General features: G+C 37.0%; 1 protein-coding gene across 1 annotated transcript in view; it reads left to right on the forward strand.

The window, feature by feature from the left end:
- Positions 1 to 14,391: 14,391 nt before the first annotated feature.
- Positions 14,392 to 21,277, forward strand: part of LOC101735908 (alpha-protein kinase 1) — a 31,151-nt gene continuing 24,265 nt past the window's right edge. Inside the window, exon 1 of the mRNA XM_038017629.2 lies at positions 14,392 to 14,529. Within this exon, the coding sequence (XP_037873557.1) occupies positions 14,512 to 14,529 (18 nt within the window). The 5' untranslated portion in view covers positions 14,392 to 14,511. The remainder of the gene's footprint in view (positions 14,530 to 21,277) is intronic.

Consider the following 21,277-nt stretch of genomic DNA (forward strand, 5'->3'; position numbering starts at 1 on the left):
AACGACATTTATTGTCAGATAGCGGAAACTACTACTAGAGATGTGTAGAATATTCTGAATAATTCTAGGGATGAGGTATCGGCTATAAAAGCGTTGTAGAGATGACACGCAGTCAGTCAGTAATCGGAACTACTCGAAGCGAAACAGCGAACGGATCATCTGAAGCGAAGCGGAACAAGCGAATTGAGAGTTTAAAAGTGTTTGTGAAGTATTTAAGTGTTGAATACAGTTTTTAGTTTTACTTTTGTGAAATTTTATTTATCCCGAACCCCAGCGCGTAACAATAGCATAATCTAGCGATTTTTCGAGTTGTTTTCTCATTGTTTCTGTGTTTGATTATTCGCATTTATCTCTGAAATTAGTGAGTTTTCATGTACATACAATAGTTTCCACAGGTAGACAGTTGTTAATTCGGTACAGAATATAGGCTTTATAAAATCGTATCTAAAAAAGGTGATTTATAGATTTTCGGCATTCGGTTTTTTAATGTTACTTTTTTATTTTTAAAAGCTACCAAATACTATATTAACACGAAAACAACTCACTCTGCCTGTGTGTAATATTTATGAAACTTTATTTGATTCAATAACTCTTGCATTAAACGCCTCCAGCTCTAACACTAGGAGCAGGCTAAGGGACCCCGGTAACCGTATTCGTCGAACTCGGCAAAGAGTTCCGGCAGAGAGTCTCGGCAGAGAGCCTCCGGGCCACAAATAATTCTTCAATCATAAAAAAAGCAACTACAATGGAAATGAGCCTTCAAGTGACCATTACTTGAACTTTGACAGTTTGTTCCAACGGGCATCCTATGTTTGATTCAAAGAAGTTCACAACTTACTCACAGTGCTTACTAAAATTATTAGTAATAAAGGATTGCTTAATTCGAAATCTGTTTGCTCATTAAGTTTAACAGAATGTGTGAAGTTTAGAAAACAATGTGATTTTCGTAACAACATAGTCAGTGTTTGAAGGTCACAATTTGGTAAGTGTATGGAATTGAAAGTTCGGTTTTGCTGGAAAAATCCTCAATCAGTATAGTTACAACGGCTGCGTCACCCTTCAAACCGAAACGCATTACTGCTTCGCGGCAGTAATAGGCGGGGTGGCGGTACCTACCCGTGCGGACTCACAAGAGGTCCTACCACCAGTCAAAGTCGAGTGATCAGTTTAGAATGAAGTATGGTTTTCAGTACTAAGCCAGTAGCTTTTAAACAACTGTCTAGTATTTTATTTGGCCCTGTGATCACTGACACTGACAGCTGTGACACTTAAACCAGGTTAAAGAATTAACTACGTACTTAAGAAATCTTCACTATTGACTTCCACGGTGAAGGAATAACATTGTGTAATAAAAATAAAACCCATAAAACCTCTAATATGCGTAATTACTGGTGGTAGGACCTCTTATGAGTCCACACGAGTAGGTACCACCACCCCACCTATTTCTGCCGTGAAGCAGTAATGCGTTTCGGTTTGAAGGGTGACGCAGCCGTTGTAACTATACTGAGACCTTAGAACTCATATCTCAAAGTGGGTGGCGGCATTTACGTTGAAGATGTCTATGGGCTCCAGTAGCCACTTAACACCAGGTGGGCTGTGATCTCGTCCAACCATATAAGCATTAAAGAAAATAAAAAACAAGTATTTCGGGATTTTGTTATACTCCTTCTTTGTTCGTATGTGGGTTATTTACTATCTATATATCGGTATCACCCTTATATGCATGCGTGTATGCGTCAAACACATGGTATGTAGTGTGTGTAATGTTTTCTTTATTGATTTAATGTATCTTTTATGCATTATTTTAAAAAAATATTAGCATTGTGCACTTCTTCTCTATATTCTCTATAAGTGTGGAAAATTTCATACTCCTCCGTCCGCGCAATTTTCGTAAAAAGTGATACAACGTTTTTGCTTCACGTATTAATATATAGATAACCAAATAATTCCGAACCGTAAGCTATCGAAAATAAAGCATTCGTTTCTTTATTCTATACGATATCTGTTGTTTGATTTCTAGTTTAAGTCCATTTAAGATAAAGTTTGTAGTTTACCCTACCGAATCATTCAGTAAATAAGTCCGCTGCATTTGTCTATACGATTTAAACAAAAAAGCGTTAATTGTTGTTCAATAACTTTCATGAATATTAGCTTTGTAATTAAGCAAAATGCATTCCACTATAAGTCATTAGATTAACTATCGAACGGCAGTTTTAATAACTAAAGAATTTGGCAACAACGCACAGGGGTACCGGAGATAGACGCATTGCAACATTCACAATCTGATGACCTTGGTGGATTTTCTGTGGGTTTCGTTTCTCGTTTTTTAGTGTTTATCTGTAATGTAAATCTTTTTGGATTCGTGAATATATTTAGTGTATAGTGAACAGCCGTAACAGTCTATTACCAATCTAAGATGGCAAGATTTTTATAAATCCTAGCTGACCCGGCAGACTTCGTAGTGCTTCAATCGGTAAATAAAAGACCTTATGTATAAAATAAACATAAAACAAACAAAAGGAATCCGTCCGACGGGGGACACATCAAAGGAAAAACAAAATTGTTATTTTTATTTAATTCCGAGCATTTTCATATTTTTATGCCTTTTAAACCTTCTCCAGACTTCCACAAATAATTCAAGACCAAAATTAACAAAATCGGTCCAGCCGTTCTCGAGTTTTAGCGAGACTAACGAACAGAAATTCATTTTTATATATACATATTATTATATAGATTAGTAAATTATAGAAACCTTTCAAATATTGCGGTGAAGGTAGTTGTAAAATAGAAAAATAGGATGAATGGAATCATTTAAGACGTCATCAGAATTGAGGCTAAGATGAGTGAGAGAAATAGCGTTATTACATCGATCATTTCATCACTCAAAAATATTTATTTCATTGGTACCAGGTGTATAGGTCTGTCATAGGTACTTTACTTTGAAATAAATATTGTGCACCATCAAACATTGATCACTGTCTATTAATTACTAAATTCTATTTTCAATAAGTCTTTAACTAACGCAAAATATTATTCTGTTGCTAAACTTAACATAGATATTTCTAGTTTGACACATTTTATGAAGACGCAATGGAATGCGAGACCGTTGTGAGACCGTTGTGAGACCGTCATTGTGAGACCGTTGACCTCACTCGTTAGTACTGTACTACATTGCGTCATCATTTCCGGGTTCCAATATACCTTTAATTACGTACATATATCATAAATAATATACAAAAATAATAATAAATAATGTATTACAAATCATAATTCCAAATATGCTTTGTTATATACTATGTAATTCTGGTATCGATTACTGGAGTCGTATAGCTACTGTTGCATTAATATTAAGACCCAACCCGGTAGGTTCCAGCAATCAGCACCACAATTTTTTTATGGCTTAGATGGGTTGCCGAGCTCACAGCCCACCTGGTGTTAAGTGGTTACTGGAGCCCATAGACATCTACAATGTAAATGCGCCACCCACCTTGAGATATTCTAAGGTACATTGTGACAGGTTATTGACACAAAAAAAAGATTGAGTTATTATTACACATATACATATAAATAATAATATTCGTGGCATTTCTTAGTAGAAATTACATAATAGTTTTGTGTAATGAAAATATAATGTTATGATTTAAGTTACAACAAAACTAAAAATACGGTCAGCGCGTCGGATTGTTTAGTAACACGAATATCAAATTTTAGTTTGTAATGATTGATGCAATTTAAATCAATATTTATGTGTTTTATAGAAGTATCCGAATATAAGCTATCTATTAATAAACGATATCCGTGATTTCTTCACTTTGAATCATCTCAGAGAAGTGCTGAGAATGAGTAAGTAATTATCAAATTTGTAGGCAGCGGCTTGGCTCTGCCCCTGGCCTTGCTGACGTCTATGAGCGACGGTGACCACTTACCATCAGGTGGGCCGTATGCTCGTCTGCCTACAATGGCAATAAAAAAAAATCACTTAATACTTCGACCTTAAATTTAGAAGTTGGAGACGGACACTGAGTTTTTCGTCAGATCTTCTCAGTGGGTCGCGTTTGCGATCCGGCGGTAGATTCTGCGAACAACTGCTCTCGCTAGGGCCAGTGCTAGCAACACTTCCGGTTTGAGCCCCGTGAGCTCACCTACATGTTAGAGCGAAGCTGAAATAGCCTCTCAAGGCTATCAGAATAGGTAGGAAAGAAAAAAAAACCTACAACGGATAATAGGAAAACGTGACAAAATCTCGAAGAAGCAGTCTTACCAGTCAGTATACTGGGTGTGATTACACCTTTAAGATTCCTAAAGAACTATTCATTTTCTATTGATTTATTACGGTTTCTGAATTAGTACAATTATTTTATTATTATTATTTATCAAAGGTAATAAGTTATTTCTTGAAACAAAAGTAGCAACTGCCTGATCAACCTCATTAGTCAATCCACCTCGCGCGTCAGATAATTTTTAAGTATCGTAAATTATTCATTATTATTATTTGTATTGATTTATATATTACACGACCGGAGCTTATGGCAGCATTTGGGGGAGGCCAATGCGAAAGCAAAACAATATTAGCCGATGTCAAATGAAAAGAAAATAAAAAAGAGTATGTACCTAAATATGAATTAAGGTTGTTAATAAAGGCTTCTTTATCTTTATCTTTATATATTCTATTAACTATTGATTTCAAAAGGAGACATATGACTTCTGATAGCGGGATGGTGAATGTTGCGTTTGTAATTACATCACAGAAAATCGGGCACGATCGCTAAGCCCGGTAAGACATTGCGGTGCTCATTTGAATAGAGCACACCGCCAAAAACGTGTCCAAACGTTTTCCCTTAGAATTTCTATTATAATTCGTTTGTAGTGAATTTATTACAAGGACGAGCGTCCGCTTTCGCCGCAAGGTGACCACCTTTCTATTCGGTACACGTACACAACACGGATTTTGTGAAGAACATCGTGATATGCGATTAGGTAGTTTTGACCAAGTATATATCCGTCTATTCAAGTATATATTTCGTGGAAGCCTGTGGATGCCTTAGCTTAATTATCGCCTGTCTGCAAACTTCTCTAATCTATGTTCAAGAGACAGCTAACAGCTAACAAGTGACAACGGATACAAAGTCCTAAATATTCTTTATGCCTTCTAGACGCAGAAATCTCGTAGGAGGTTCGACTACCAGCCCTAATAATTATAATATGAACAAGTCCTTTACTGTTTTCCGTAGTTACAGATGACTTTGATAATTATAATATACATACAATGTACATACTACATCTGTCTACATCTAAATATTTTGCTAACTACACTTTAAATTTATAATAAAAAAAACACGAGTGGCACTCGAAAACTGCGCGGTAAAGCTATTGCATAGCATTTTTTATCAACTTATGCAATTATAATTAGACAATAATAATTTAATATTAAAACGATAATAAAATAAGACCACGCTATATTTATAAATATTAACAAAAGCAAAACTTTAACTGTCCCCTTCACACTCATAAGCTAGACCGCGCGAGAGAGAAGGCAGTCTTTTCGTAATGCGCATGTAGAGCAACGTCACGCCGCGCGCTTATTCACAAACACTACACAAGCACGTGTGAATGTGTTGAACACTACATGGTAGGCGGAGTGGGGGTGTTAGGTTTTATTTTCGTTACGGAATTTCTTGATTCGGTCGCCGCGATCAAAGCCCGCGATAAAAGCTATGCAATAGCTTAAAAAAAACTAGACATTCACTTTGCACACAGAAAGAACTATTCTTAAGTCGCTGACTTGAGCTTTAGAACCTATATATTAACCAGTTCAACTTTTAGCACTTTTTAATTTTATATAACCATTACCGAATTCAACAAAACAAAACTTAAGTGAAGTAACCTGTGATTGTTATCATGATATCAGATATTCATCCATTGTTAATTGTGTAATGTTATGCGATACTATTAGTTTGACACGGTGAAGGCTGTACGTTGTTTCTTTCTCCGTATCGATGACTCAAGCTAAAGTTCAGTTGTTTTAACTCAGTGTAGTGACGAGAAGTCGTGTAACCAAAATTATCAATGATCACAATATATCGGCGCTTGAAAGGCAAACGTCACTAAGCGACACTGCTATGTACATAAATGATAGGCAATAACCGTATTCGATGCGCAAAAAAAAATATATTTCTAGGTCTATTAAAATAATTTCAATCCTACAGCTAGATTCGTTAAAATAGATTTTTTTTCAGGTATTTCAACATTAAATTAGTCTACTGTAAAGTTCACGCATTGTCGCTTAGTCATATTTGCCTTTCAAGCGTCGATATGTACTTGTTATTATCGTATCTTCAGTATTTGTAGTTGGCGAGGCGGACCAGAAGTTCTAGGTCAAATAACCAAAAACACCATTGCATTTATTTCATTCATTATCGGCATCCAAAAAACTAGTTCCAGAAACCATTAGTCATTCTAATGAGTAATGGATAAATTGAAAAATGTAATGTTGTATACAACCTTCTTTCTGGAAGACGAACATGGAATGACCTTACAGCATCTCGTCTCGTGCTTAAGTATAGTACACATCCATGGTAAAGGCCCATTGAAAAATATTCTTTATGTGTAAGACTGTATTTATTTATTATTGATTTTTCTAAATTTTTACTGTTGATTGATTTGTTAGAGCTGAATCTACCACCAGATCGGAATCGCGACCTACTAAGAATATCCGGTCAGAAACTTAGTGGGCTGTGTCTATCGGTTAGTTCACTCATCGAACTCATCGTCGTAATTGACGTGGTTTCCCCTTGCCTTCTACACCAGTCTGTTTTGGAGATTATTTAGATCTCCAGGCTACTGGAGTTTCTTCTGACAGACTGCCCTTCAGATCTTAGTGGTTATACCGCCACAGCTCGGTCACCAAGTCCTCGTCCGGTACGTAGCAGGAGGCACCATGGGCAGAGGTTGACATTTAGGGCTGACTAGATGATATTGTCGTTTTCTCCCTTGCCCTCATCCCTTACATAAAAAATAATGAATTACGCGAGATTAAATAATAAAAGTAGTTATAATTATTTTTAATACTATACATGAATACCAATTCACCAAAAATTTTTAATTTTAATACAATTATACTCAACTTGTGTCTTAAATGCGCTAACGGACTGTAGTGAAAGGATGCGTGCACATTGAAGTAAGTTGAAGTAATAATTACGTTTTACGACACAAGCAGTGCAATCATTTCAATTAGTCATAATATGTGTATACCTACATCCACCTTTCGAAAAATCTTAATTATTTTTACTCGTTTGAAGAAGTTTCTGCTAAGCGCCATAGCGATATGTAAAATGATTTTTACGGTTTACATAAGTAATTTCAAATTAGTTTTCTCTGGTAAAAATTCTTTTTATTTTTTTTATTGCTTAGATGGGTGGACGAACTCACAGCCCACCTGGTGTTAAGTGTTTACTGGAGCCCATAGACATCTACAACGTAAATGCGCCACCCACCTCGAGATATAAGTTCTAAGGTCTCAGTATAGTTACAACGGCTGCCCCACCCTTCGAACCGAAACGCATTACTGCTTCACGGCGGAAATAGGCGGGGTGGTGGTACCTACCCATGCAGACTCCCAAGAGGTCCTACCACCAGTGATTACGCAAATTATAATTTTGCGGATTTGATTTTTATTACACGATGTTATTCCTTCACCGTGGAAGTCAATCGTGAACATTAAAATTTGTTGAGTACGTATTTCATTAGAAAAATTGGTACCCGCCTGCGCGATTCGAACACCGGTGCATCGCTACGTACGAATGCACCGGACGTCTTATCCTTTAGACCACGACGACTTCTTAAAAAGATTTTTAAATTATGACAAACAATAAACAAATACTCGTATATGGCACATTTGTTTTAGTGGAAGAAGGTTGTATTATATTAAAACAGGACAATGAACTGTCTCCTTTGATGTTTAACGATACCTCTTTATACAAGCTTTAAGTAATAAATTCGCCAACCGTTGTACCCATTCACTAGTGTATATACAACATGTTTCACTGTTTCTTTTTTTGTCGAGTTTCAATGAAGAAATATCTAATACGAGACAAAAATGCTTAGAAGTCAATTCTAGACATATGTATGTATTTATTTGAGATCTAAACAAATTTCAAAACGTGATTAAGGGCAGTCGCCCACGGACTTAAACCAACCTGTAACGTAGGAATTTGACGATATTTTTTTTTTATTGCTTAGATGGGTGGACGAGCTCACAGCCCACCTGGTGTTAAGTAGTTACTGAAGCCCATAGACATCTACGACGTAAATGCGCCACCCACCTTGAGATATAGGTTCTAAGGTCTCAGTTTAGTTACAACGGCTGCCCCGCCCTTCAAAAGTAAATAAAATAACGAATTTATTAAGTTATTAATTATTATATAAAACAGCAATAAACATTTTTCACTTAGTCTTTTCGGTAGGCTTAGACTGTTTAGCCTTGTCCACTAAAGGCGCTTGTAATTCAATCTTATAAAACAAAAGCCGGTCAAGGATACGAGAAAGTAGTTCCACTGGCTGTTTAAGCGTTTCCTTCTGCATAAATAAATAAAATACTGTTTTGGTCCTAAGTTTTTTATTGGATTCCTTAGTTTGAATATTTTCTACTGTTTCGTGTGTAAATAGAAAGTGATCATTTCAAACCTACGGGCAAAGAAGTTAACTATTACTATGCAAAAACATTTCCAATTTTTTTCCCCGCTGTTCGATGTATATATTTGTGGAACGAAGTTCCTTATGGGACGATGCGGAGGGTTACCCTAACCGGGAAAAAACGTCCGTAACGTAATATTTTTATTATTTATGCATAGTCTTAGTATGATGGCTATACAGTGTCTAATGTATAAGTCTACATGATGACGGTTATTATTATTACTCATTTAATAACTGCTTCTTTGTATATTATTATTATATATTTTTTATAACTCATTCTGAATAAAATAAAGTTGATAACTTTGTAAAGTATTTTTTTTTTATCAATAAAAAAATCATAATAAAAAATGTATACCCGAATAATTATTTTCTTTATACCTCGAATAGAACTTAAAATTAATATTTTTATAATAAGGAACTTCGTTCCTATCCGTTGTCCCACGACACCACACATCTCTTTTTTTTTTTTTAATTGCGTTATTAGAACAATAATAATATAATTGTGGATTAGTTTGACGATAGACCGCAGTGTTCGAACAACATTTCAATGTCACCTCTTTGTTTAATATATATAATGAATTACACCTCGGTTCGTGGATATTTGATTGCAAGCACTTAGATTTTAAACCAGAAACCGTTTTTATCAAAGTAAAAAATAGCATTCTTAAAGCATAGCTGCCTATTTTCTTTTGGAATCATATCAATCGTTTCAACGATATCTTAAGTAAACATACAAACTTACCAATAAACAATGATTTTTTATACAACAGATATGTTATCTTCATAGTAACTGACTCTTCAAATCTGATCGCGCCATATATATCTACATACCTACCGATATAGTGCACACACATGTTGACAAGTAGCATTAATGAAAAGTACAAAAGATGGGATAAGCGCGTGAGTAAAAAAGATAGCTATAATTGGAACGATTGCACTTGTTATATTATTATTGCATTTGTTTAGACGCGACTAAAGACGAAACGTCCCAATTGGCCTGTTTTCGAGTCTTCACTTGACGTGCGCTTGAAACATATCTGCTTCTTTCTACATTTAAAATATCATTGCCAATAAAAAATTATATTTTGACAACATTAGATTTCAGAAAATCGATTGACGAAGACGCCGGCGTTTACATGTAATGCAATATTTTTCTTCCCTTCCTACCTTCTTCGTTACTGTGGGTAGGACCTTTTCTGAGACCGCGCGGATAGGTAAGGCAGCCTTGAAACTAAGACGGATTAACAGTACGCATCAGAAATAAATATCTACCTGACACCCGAACTTGCAGGTAGACAGCGGCTTAGCTCTGCCCCTGGCATTGCTGAGGTCCATGGGCGACGGTAACCACTCAACATCAGGTGGGCCGCATGCTCGTCTGCTTACAAGGGCAATAAAAAAAAAACCTTGCTCTCAACAAAACCTACCACCATACATTATTGAATTAATTATAACCCACTATAAATCTCTCGAAGTCAGGAAAACATCTTAAAAATTGTGTTAAGCGGCCAAAAAACAAATTACAATTACATAATAAAATATGATGATATAAAAGTTAAGTAAACGTACCTTAAATTTATTCAAAAAGCAACCTCTTTTCATTTAATTAGTATGCTCGAGTGTTACTAGTTTTGTAGTACCAAGCTCTTTAGGGCAGAATTCATTAGTGAGCTAACACAAATACGTTAATTACTATAAGCTACCAATATTAGGATTCTGCAATCATCTTTCAGATGTTTTTCCAACGATACGATCGCTTATAGGATGTTGTAAGTCATTATTTTTTTTATTACTTAGATGGGCGGACGAGCTCACAGCCCACCTGGTGTTAAGTGGTTACTGGAGCCCATAGACATCTACAACGTAAATGCGCCACCCACCTTGAGACATAAGTTCTAAGGTCTCCGGTATAGTTACAAGGGCTTTTTTTTTTTTTTTCCCGGCCGAGGGCCGAACCTCCTACGAGGTCCCCGCGCCTAGGGGGCGCGCGGGGTATGTGAGACTCAACGATCTGCAGGTGTTGAGAGCAGACCGCGGGCCCAAGGAATTTAGGGCTCACCCACTAAACGACTCCCCTGCACTCTTACACCCGGCGTCCGATCTCCGTCCGGAGTCAAAACCCGGTCAGAGTAGGGGGGTTCCCGCGGTCAACACTACAACCAGACACGCGGCGCCACCCCGAGGACGCCCGACCGACGGGTCGTCGAGGCGATAGTCGATAGTTAATTAATAGTTACAAGGGCCCCAACCTTCAAACCGAAACGCATTACTGCTTCACGAAAGAATTAAGCTGGGTGGCGGTATCCACCCGCGCAGACTCTCAAGAGGTCCTAGCACCAGTAAGAGGTATATAAACAATATTTACATTCTTCACAAATCTTCAGCCGGACAGGAACCTAAGACGTTCGTATGTAATATAAAAATGAATTGCTGTTCGTTAGTCTCGCTAAAACTCGAGAACGGCTGGACCGATTTGGCTAATTTTGGTCTTGAATTATTTGTGGAAGTCCAGAGAAAGCTTAAAAGGTAGATAAATATGAAAATGCTCGGAATTAAACAAAAATAACAATTTTGTTTTTTCTTAGTTGTCTCCCCCGTCGGACGGATTCCTTTTGTTTGTTTTAAGTTTATTTTATACAAAAGTTTAGGTTTTTTATTTATCGATTGAGGCACTGCGAAGTCTGCCGGGTTAGCTAGTATGTATATAATAAAACAGTTCATAATATCACATAAATAAGTAGTACATAGGTATATACATAACACCAAAGATGTTTCGCAAGCGAGTGAACGCCAACAATTACCTCGCCAGAGACTTATTTATGTTACATTCTCTTATTTTCAATTCACAGACAATCGTGAACTGATATTATAATGCAAATATTATTATAATTCTGTTTGCTTGCATCTTTGAATGTTTAACTATAGAGCTGAAATTTAAAACTCATGTCTTAAAGTAGATGGAGGAACTTACGTTGTTAATGTCTATGGCTCGGTAACCATTTACATCAGGAGGGCAGTGAGCTAGTTCACTCGTCTAAATAATAAAATTGTAATTTTGAAAACAGTACATTTCGGTACAGTCGTCAGCAAAATGTAACATAATGTGTAATTCAAATTATTGAATAAATTAAACATCATTAGAACTAGAAAAGGTCTAGATTACTAAGTATCAACAAAGGAGGACAGCATCAGGCTATCAGTACCAAAATATGAAACCAAACCAAGTCTTTTACTTAATGCACCAAAATGGTCTATCGGTGTCGGTAATGTCCTTCTATGGAGCGATGGGTCTGCTCTCAAAAAAGACAGCGCTAAAAATTGTTCTCCATCGAATAAGAGCGTGGTATATGACAATGGCGCAGAACGAGAGAGCAGTTTCTGTTCAAGTCTCTCATTGACAAAGGAAGTTCATCGTGTGACGAGACTGTCCGCTTTGTTGAAACGGGAACAAACCACTAGCCAAAAGTAATGTGAAAACATAATTCACTCATACAGTCCCGTGTTCCTATTTCGTGGACCAGTGTGTTTAGTGCGAGTTTTTTAACGTTCTCGATAGCGTAAACGTTAGCTCAAATTTGTATAGAGTTGGAACGTTTGCCGCTAGGGGCGCTGTTCCAACTCCATACAAATTTGAGTTAACTTTTACGCTATAGACAATGTTAAAAAACTCGCACTATGCACACAGTTGTACGATGCGAAGCCGCTAAACGCCGCTCTTCACGATACTCGTGACAATACATTCGGCGCAACGATTCATTTTCAATTGTAATACATTGTAAACACATAAATAAAATATGAATTATAGAGTGCGATTTTCGTAATATCGCTTCTTAAAACTCCCTTAAGCGACTTTCTTCATTTGAGAAGAGAACAAAACCGATCTGCATTCGATATGCGGTCATTGCAATCAGCATCAATCTCAAAAAAGACCACCAGCTAATACATAGTAATAACGATTCAAACTGAAAAAAAAAACCACCACAGAACTAATACTAAATTCGTGATGTAATTAAAGGTACTTTTGAATCTATGTCGAGGTCTACACAGTAAGCTGTGAATGTATTTTTGAAGATGTTACAACTAAATACTGTATCATTAGGATGTCTGACCTTCGGATACAGCGAAAGGCATATATTTTAGAATCTAATGAAGCATTTTAAGCCTTTTTCTTTTAAAATTATTGCAACGTGTTTCAGTACCGAACATACGAGAAACTACAAAACACTGACGACTCGCATCGGCTTCGTACGGATGCATCAAGACATTGTTCGCAATACTCTATCGAACTAAATCTACCCACAATAGAAATATGAAATGGACATGTTTTTTTTATTGCTTAGATGGGTGGACGAGCTCAAAGCCCACCTGATGTTAAGTGGTTACTGGAGCCCATAGACATCTACAACGTAAATGCGCCACCCACTTCGAGATATAAGATCTAACGTCTCAGTAAAGTTACTACGGCTGCCCCTTCAAACCGAAACGAATTATTGCTTCACGGCAGAAATAGGCGGGGTGGTGGTACCTACCCGTGCGGACACACAAGAGGACCTACCACCAGTGAGGTGTATTTATTATTGCGAGTTAGCTGAAAGATTAGCACCTTTCTTTGTTTTTGGGAGCAATCCGAATGAACGTCGCCTCGATCGGCTCACGCAAAAGTCACGTAAAATCCGTTTACATAACATCTATAACCGCGTACCGCATCATGAAACAAACGAGAAAAACCGTCTTAATTGACGTCAAGATACAAATTCTAGCGCCATTACTAACATGTAAAATGGAAATTAAATTGTTATTGCTGGCGTCATTTTGTTTTAGTAATTTTTTTACTTGCAATTGAAGGTGCGATGTGAGATAATTTGTGACATTAATAACGTTAGAGTGCTTGTCCTTATGATGGTATGACAGGCCAGCCTCTTGCCTCTGTTTCTACGACCCTCATCGTATTGAGTAGGAGCCCACAAGGGATTTGAGACAGAATTAGGCGGCGTGGTAGTGTGGCTACCAATTAGTTTGCCCGGGAACGCATAAGTATATAACGCATAAATATCTGGACATATTATCACTGCCATCTCCAGGAGCTATTTACTTGACTATGACCGAAGGCAACTATTAACCAGCACAGAGGAACAGTACGAACTCACAGTCATGGCGGTATATCACTAAAAATACCAAAAACACACGCTTAAATATCAAAACCAGCTAACGATACATTACATATTTTATTTTCCATTCCATTTCATTTTCCCATTAATAAGGATGTTAGGGTAATGCCAGGAATATTTTGTCTCGCTATTGGACCTTGATGCGTGTGCAAATTTCCAAGTTAATCAGACGTCTTTAAGTCGATAAAAATGACATACAAACAAAAGTAGCAACTTAATGAAATCGTGTTAAATAGAAAAAACTCTGTAATCCTAATGTATTTCAAGAGCCCGTTAGCAAATCCCACCCCTCCTGGCTGAGGCTTTGCTCGCCCACCTGTCCTGGTGAAACTGAAAAGGCCTTTGGACAATCAGTAATCTTTGATTCCCAAAAAAATTTTCAAGATATTTAGGAACTGATTTACCTGATTCCATCATTATTAGTTGGAGCGCACTGGACCCTTACTGTCGGCAGACAATCCAATAGTGCACTCCGCTTACATAATCGCGAAGGCTGTTGACTTTCTTCGCGGCGAGTAAGGGGCAAATATTCCTGTCAGTCGAAGAAAGACCGCGCATCGACGCGCATGTGTGGTGCCTACATAGAAACATACTCGATTTAATTTTATATTTATATATATTTTTTTTAATTCTGTGCGTGCTATCGGATACAATGAGATTATTGTTTTGGGTATGTATTTTTTTTGTTTTTTTTTTTGTTTTTTATTTGAGCTTTCTTTAGTGAAAGTATGGGCGGGACTTTTTATGTTCGCGGGTCTCAAGTCGCCGTGCGGACGTAAGATCGATTATGTAAAGAAAGTGGTGGGTTCGATTTGAACGATGGACGAATTCGTTTCCTATGATTTTTTACTGTTATTCGTGAAGCATTTTTTTTTACTAATTTATTTTTTATATTAATCTTTTCATTTACAATGGCTTAATACAATCATTTATATGCTATGTAATCAAAGTAGGAATTTATCAATGGGTATGCTAACGTTTGCTAAGTTGTATAGGTAAATAAATAAATAATATAATAATAAATATGTGAACAAAATTATTCGAAAATCCTTTTTTTTTTCAAAACCAAAATAGCGAAATGTCTTTTCTACGTATTTATCCTTAAAATCTATCCGTGCCGTTAGTTATTCGTGGAAAATTAATATCTACTATATTCATAATACTATAGAGAATGTATCAGCCGAACTAGTGATTAGCCTGGTGCTTACTCCTGGTGGTAGTACAGCCAAGTGTATCAAGTGGTACAGCTGTTATGCCTTAACGGGTAGGCGTTATCACAGCAAACATGCTACTTGAATGCAATGGAGGACAAGATTGCTTTACGATATAAGCACATTGCGTGTGGACTCTTAAAATCAATTAAGTACATCGTCAGCTAAGTACTCGCAAAAGAATTTAAGAAAACCCCGCGCTTTGCTACAAAGCGATCATTCATCATTACGTTCAGATGGTAGAATGAAACCTATTCCAATGCAGCATCGACCTAATCTTGAGGAGCGTTAAGTTCACTATATCCAAGGTCTCCTTAAACCACTTTACTGGTGGTAGGATCTCTTGTGAGTCCGTGCGGGTAGGTACCACCCTGTATATTTCAACCGTGAAGCTGTAATGTGTTTCGGTTTAAAGGGTAGGGCAGCCGTTGTAACTATACTTGAGACCTTAGAACTTATATCTCAAGGTGGGTGGCGCATTTACGTTGTAGATGTCTATGGGCTCCAGTAACCACTTAACCCCAGGTTCGTCCGCCCATCTGGGCAATAAAAAAAATAAAAAAACCATCTCATACCGACTTTGGTGGACACAATAAGACTGACATCAATTGCAAAGACTCAAAAAAAACTTTTTTTTTTAAATATATTTTAAAAAGTAAAAATAGAAACTTTTTCCTTTCGTTTCGTTCCGGACGCACTTCAAATATATCTAAAACACTCACTCGCCTGAGATAACAGACACGCATCCTCCGCTTATGTAACAGTACAAGAATTTATGAAAAGTGTGTCAACACAGAACTCACTGACGGAACTCGACAGTATTAGACATCAACGCGCTCGATGGACCACTTCTAATTTATTATTATTATTATTATTTTTGTACGAACGAAGACATTGTTTGAACTGTTATCACTGGTGGTAGGACCTCTTGGGAGTCCGCACGGGTAGGTACCACCACCCCGCCTATTTCCGCCGTGAAGCAGTAATGCGTTTCGGTTTGAAGGGTAGGGTAGCCGTTGTAACTATACTGAGACCTTAGAACGTGTATCTCGAGGTGGGTGGCGCATTTACGTTGTAGATGTCTATGGGCTCCAGTAACCACAACACCAGGTGGGCTGTGAGCTCGTCCATCCATCTAAGCAATAAAAAAAACGCTTCAAGTCACCAGTGGCGTCTCAGGTATATTGAAATAGCATTCGTTTTACACCTGGAACAGGTGATGGCTTTGCAGCATAAATGCGAAGCATACAGATACTAGTTCCAGTAAACGAGGACGCAGGAGGGGAAGTTAAGAGGAAAAGATTAGTTAGGATACAACAAAAAGTCAAATCGTTTATAATTAACGGCCGTCTGGTGTAGTGGTAAGTGACATGGTCACTACACAAGGGGGTCGCGGGTTCGAATCCCGCCAAGGGGAGGTATTTGTATGATAAATATAAATGTCTTTTCCAGGGTTATGGACGTATATTAAAATATTAAATATATGTATGTGTATAATAAAAATCTTACATTTATTTCCGTTATCTGGTCCTGTAACACAAGTTCTTTACGAATTCATTACGGGACCAGTTAACGTGACGTGATTGTTAGTAAATATTTATTATTATTATTATTTATTTAATTCTCATCTGTTATATCGCTTCAAGCTTCAAGATCTACGAAGAAACTTTGAAAGCTTGAGTGCTCTGTGGAAATCTGATGTTATAGTAAATTACTGGTAGTAGGACCTCTTGTGATTACTGGTGGTAAGAGGTCTTGTATTTAATGGTGGTAAGACCTCTTGTGAGTCTGCACGGGTAGGTACCACCACCTATTTCTGCCGTGAGCCAGTAATGCGTTTTGGTTTGAAGAGTGGGGTAGCCGTTGTAACTATACTAAGACCTTAGAACTTATATCTCGAGGTGGGTGGCGCATTTACGTTGTAGATTTCTATGGACTCCGATAACCACTTGACACCAGGTGGGCTGTGAGCTCCAACTAAGCAATAAAAAAAAACACACACACACCTGACCAATTAAATTTGCTGTTATCGTAAATTTAAAGTAGGTTTTGTATGTTTATTTTTATTGCTTAGATGGGTGGACGAGCTCACAGCCCACCTGGTGTTAAGTGGTTACTGGAGCCCATAGACATCCACAACGTAAATGCGCCACCCACCTTGAGATATAAGTTCTAAGGTCTCAAGTATAGTTACAACGGCTGCCCCACCCTTCAAACCGAAACGCATTACTGCTTCACGGCAGAAATAGGCAGGGCGGTGGTACCTACCCGCGCGGACTCACAAGAGGTCCTACCACCAGTAAAAAAATTATTTCATTATGCTTTATAGAAAAATGTAATAAGTTTCAAATTTTACACATTTATGCAATATACGGATACTAAGTTAATGTTAATTATGAATATTCAAACGTATATTCATTTATAACCGTTGTGTTTCTAATTTAAGAGAGAGAGAGAGAGAGAGGAGAGCAAATGAATACGCTTATCTTTAATGTGTACACTTATAATGTAATTGATGTAATTACCAAAAATATTACATGTCTAATTACTGTGTTATTTTTGGAAATAGCACTTATAACGAACTTGATCGGTTTTAATACCATCGAAGACGATCGAGATTAAGGCTGCCTTGGTGGTAAATGATCACGGTCGCTCGTCGATATAAGCAATGACATAGACAATAGCCGCCAAATACAACGGAGCCCTTATGAATAGCGCCCCTAAACTTGTGAAGAAGTTTCAGTAATGCTACTATCTGCTGAATGTGTGTGTCACATATAGACACAGGCCACTGAGTTTCTCGCCGGATCGTCTCAGTGGGTCGCGTTTCCGATCCGGTGGTAGATTCTGCGATGTGCTGCTCGTGCTAGGGCCAGTGTTAGCAACACTCTGGTTTGAGCCCCGTGAGCTCACCTACATGTTAGGGTGACGCTGAAATCGCCTCTCAAGGCTATCAGCATAGGTAGAAAAAAGAAAAGAAAAAAAAAGCTGAATGTAAGTCAGAACTTAAGATTACTTCGGGATAAAATCAGAGCAGCTGGTAATATCTTATAAAGTATCCTATATTATACCAAAAACATGTTTAGGATCAGTGAAAATTTCTGTGGTATTTTTATCACGCATTCATTAGTTTGGTATGTGTGTAATTTTGTTTGTATGTTACGCAAGCTCTTATAGTTATTTTCATTGACTTTATTAGTTTATTAAGACAATCGATTAACTTGAGAATTATTATTATTATTTTCATAAGTTATAAAATTAAATTCTATTCTTGAAAATATTAATCAAAATCATACCTTCGCTCTAATATCATGACTGGTTTATTAACAGGATAAAAAATATGAGATTAACTGTTTATATAAGTTTTTTATGCGTGTATTTTTTATGTTTTTAAATTACGTATATCATTTTGTTAACGCGTGTGAGCCCGTACGGTTGAGCACCACTGGAATATCTGACTATAACAGTTTAACCAAGTGACCTATGACCTCGTCTTCACATCTAATGCAAGAAAAATGTTTAAGTAAAAAATTCAAATCTATTGTCCTGTGTTGTTTGAGTACCGCTGGGTTTGGTAGTCCCGTGATAACAAAGTTTAAAAACCATTTATAATCAACGTATTTTTTTTCATGCACCTGTTTGGTTTCCTGTTCTCAGGTAGTTAGCTATAATAGGGCTGTCACCTTTAATTGTTGTTTATTGGTTTTGAACTTCGGGATATATCTTGGTTGGTGTTTTTAATATTTCTCAAATACTTACTATTCATTTTATTATTTTGCATGTTATTGTTATTTATCTTTATGGGATAATCTAAATTAGAATTTTTTTTCTAAATTACTCAAATTAAATTAAGTAGTTATAGAGGCTTATGGACATCATAACGAATGTTAATGATTGACAGTTATGTTTTTCTACTATCAATAACAATGTCTTAATAACGTTGACGAGCAAGGATAAGTGCTGACAGTATATTGAAATAGATTGTGATTAGCGATAAAACCTAAACACTGCACATAGTCTAAATAATAAAAAAGTAACGTGAGATACTATTTAATACTAAGTAAATAGTTTATAAAACAATATTATAATGAAGAAATAAAAAATAAAAAATAAAAATCTTCGACAACCCTACGAATAATTATTAAAATACACATCCCGTGACAGTTTTCGTTAAGAAATTATTATTTATACAGAGAATTCACTTTCACCGTTCTGAATTTGAACATTCGAACTGCTGCTATAACTAGTTTATTTAAAAATAAACGGCTACGCATGCGCTTCGTCGAAAAAGAGTAACAAAAAAAAAACGAATTTGAAAGAAAGTAGTCTGCGAAATACGTTTCTCGTAAATTAAATTAGATTCAAAAATTCAAAATTTAAATTCAAATTATTATCTACAAATCGCAAAAAAAAACTATGCTGCCTATAGCTATATACCTATGCTGATAGCCTTGAGAGGCTATTTCAGCTTCGCCCTAACGTGTAGGTGAGCTCACTGGGCTTAAACCGGATTGTTGCTAACACTGGCCCTAGCAAGAGCAGTGCTTCGCAGAATCTACCACCAGATCGGAAACGCGACCCACTGAGAAGATCCGGCGAGAAACTCAGTGGGCTGTGTGTATGGGTTAATTCGCTCGTCGAGCCCTTCGTCGCAAGTGACGGATTCGACGAGGACGGTGACCGGTTCTTGTGGTACTTAAAAGCACCGTTTATGGATCGGAAGGATCCGTAATGACGTGTTTTGGGCGACGTCGAACCCTCCACTGTGATTCTTCAGCGCTATGAAAAATCGACCTCTTTTTTTTACCGAGTCCTCAAGGAAACCTTCAGCTGTAGGCTTTAGCTTAGCTGTGTTCCTAACAATACTAAAATCCATACCCACTGAGTTTCTCGCCGGATCTTCTCAGTGGGTCGCGATTCCGATCCGGTGGTAGATTCTGCAAAGCACTGCTCTTGCTAGGGCTAGTGTTTGCAAATTCTCTTAGGTTGAGCCCGTGAGCTCAACTACCGGTCGTTGAGTAGCTGGAATAGCCCCTTGGACTACCAACGATAAAAAAGTGGGAAAAAGTAATATCGATGAAAGTAATCTAATATCGATGAAAGAACAGTAATACATCTTATAATACTCGTACATTTATATTCTAATTTATACTACTTTTTTTATTGCTTAGGTAGGTGGACGAGCTTACGGCCCACCCGGTGTTAAGTGGTTACCGGAGCCCATAGATATCTACAACGTAAATGTCGCCACTCACCTTGAGATATGAGTTCTAAGTCTTCAGTATAGTTACAACGGTCGCCCCGCCCTTCAAACCCTTCAATTATGATTTCATATTTCGCAACGATGATATCCATCTCATAAAATACCTTTGTAATCTGCTAATACAAAAAAACACTTTTGTTAGCATTTTTTCATTAGCACCTTTATTTTTTTCATTAACCACAAGAATAACATATAAAAACCGTTCTAAGAAAACAGTTTTAACGTAAAAATATTCAGAGCAACTTTAAAATTTGAATTGAGAACTCAGCCAGGCGAAGCGTGAAATTGCTCTGCTTAGATTCAATGAGGCTTCACAGTAGGGCCAACAGTCACGCTCCAATGAACAAAACCTTGACTTTGAACTTGGCCGGAGTTGAATGATCTGAATACAGTGTTGCCAACGATGAAGAATCAATTGGTTGACAAAAAGTTTTTATTATGCTTACCATGGGAACAAAATTTTATATGTATTAATGATGATAATATAATAAGATGTCTTAACTGGTAATCTTCTATTAAAAATCACAAAATAACTATGCGTTTTGTTTTGATAAGAGTAATTTACAACACGATTCACTTTTCGACCTCATGTCTGTGAGTAAGTAGCCAAATTAATTTTGTAATTTCTATGGGCTGGTGATCAATTAACAGTAGATGCGCCGCGAGCTCATCTTTCTAACAAAGTGTGATTCTCTTACGATTGATTCATAAGTCATTACGAATTTCTTCGAATTGATACGACAATTCTGATACCTAGTGAGCACGTCTTTTTGTTACGAATTTTATGGACGATGCGTGCTGAAATTCATCCACATTGAATTTACAATTCTAAAGACGATGACATACGTCATTCTTTTGAGAAAATACCAATGCCCTCTTACGACCTATGAACTTATCCCCTTTCGAAATAACATGCAACTTATTGCATGTGTGTAAGAAAAAAA

The sequence above is a fragment of the Bombyx mori genome, chromosome 19 (genome assembly GCF_030269925.1).
Source record: "Bombyx mori chromosome 19, ASM3026992v2".
Lineage (NCBI taxonomy): Eukaryota > Metazoa > Arthropoda > Insecta > Lepidoptera > Bombycidae > Bombyx > Bombyx mori.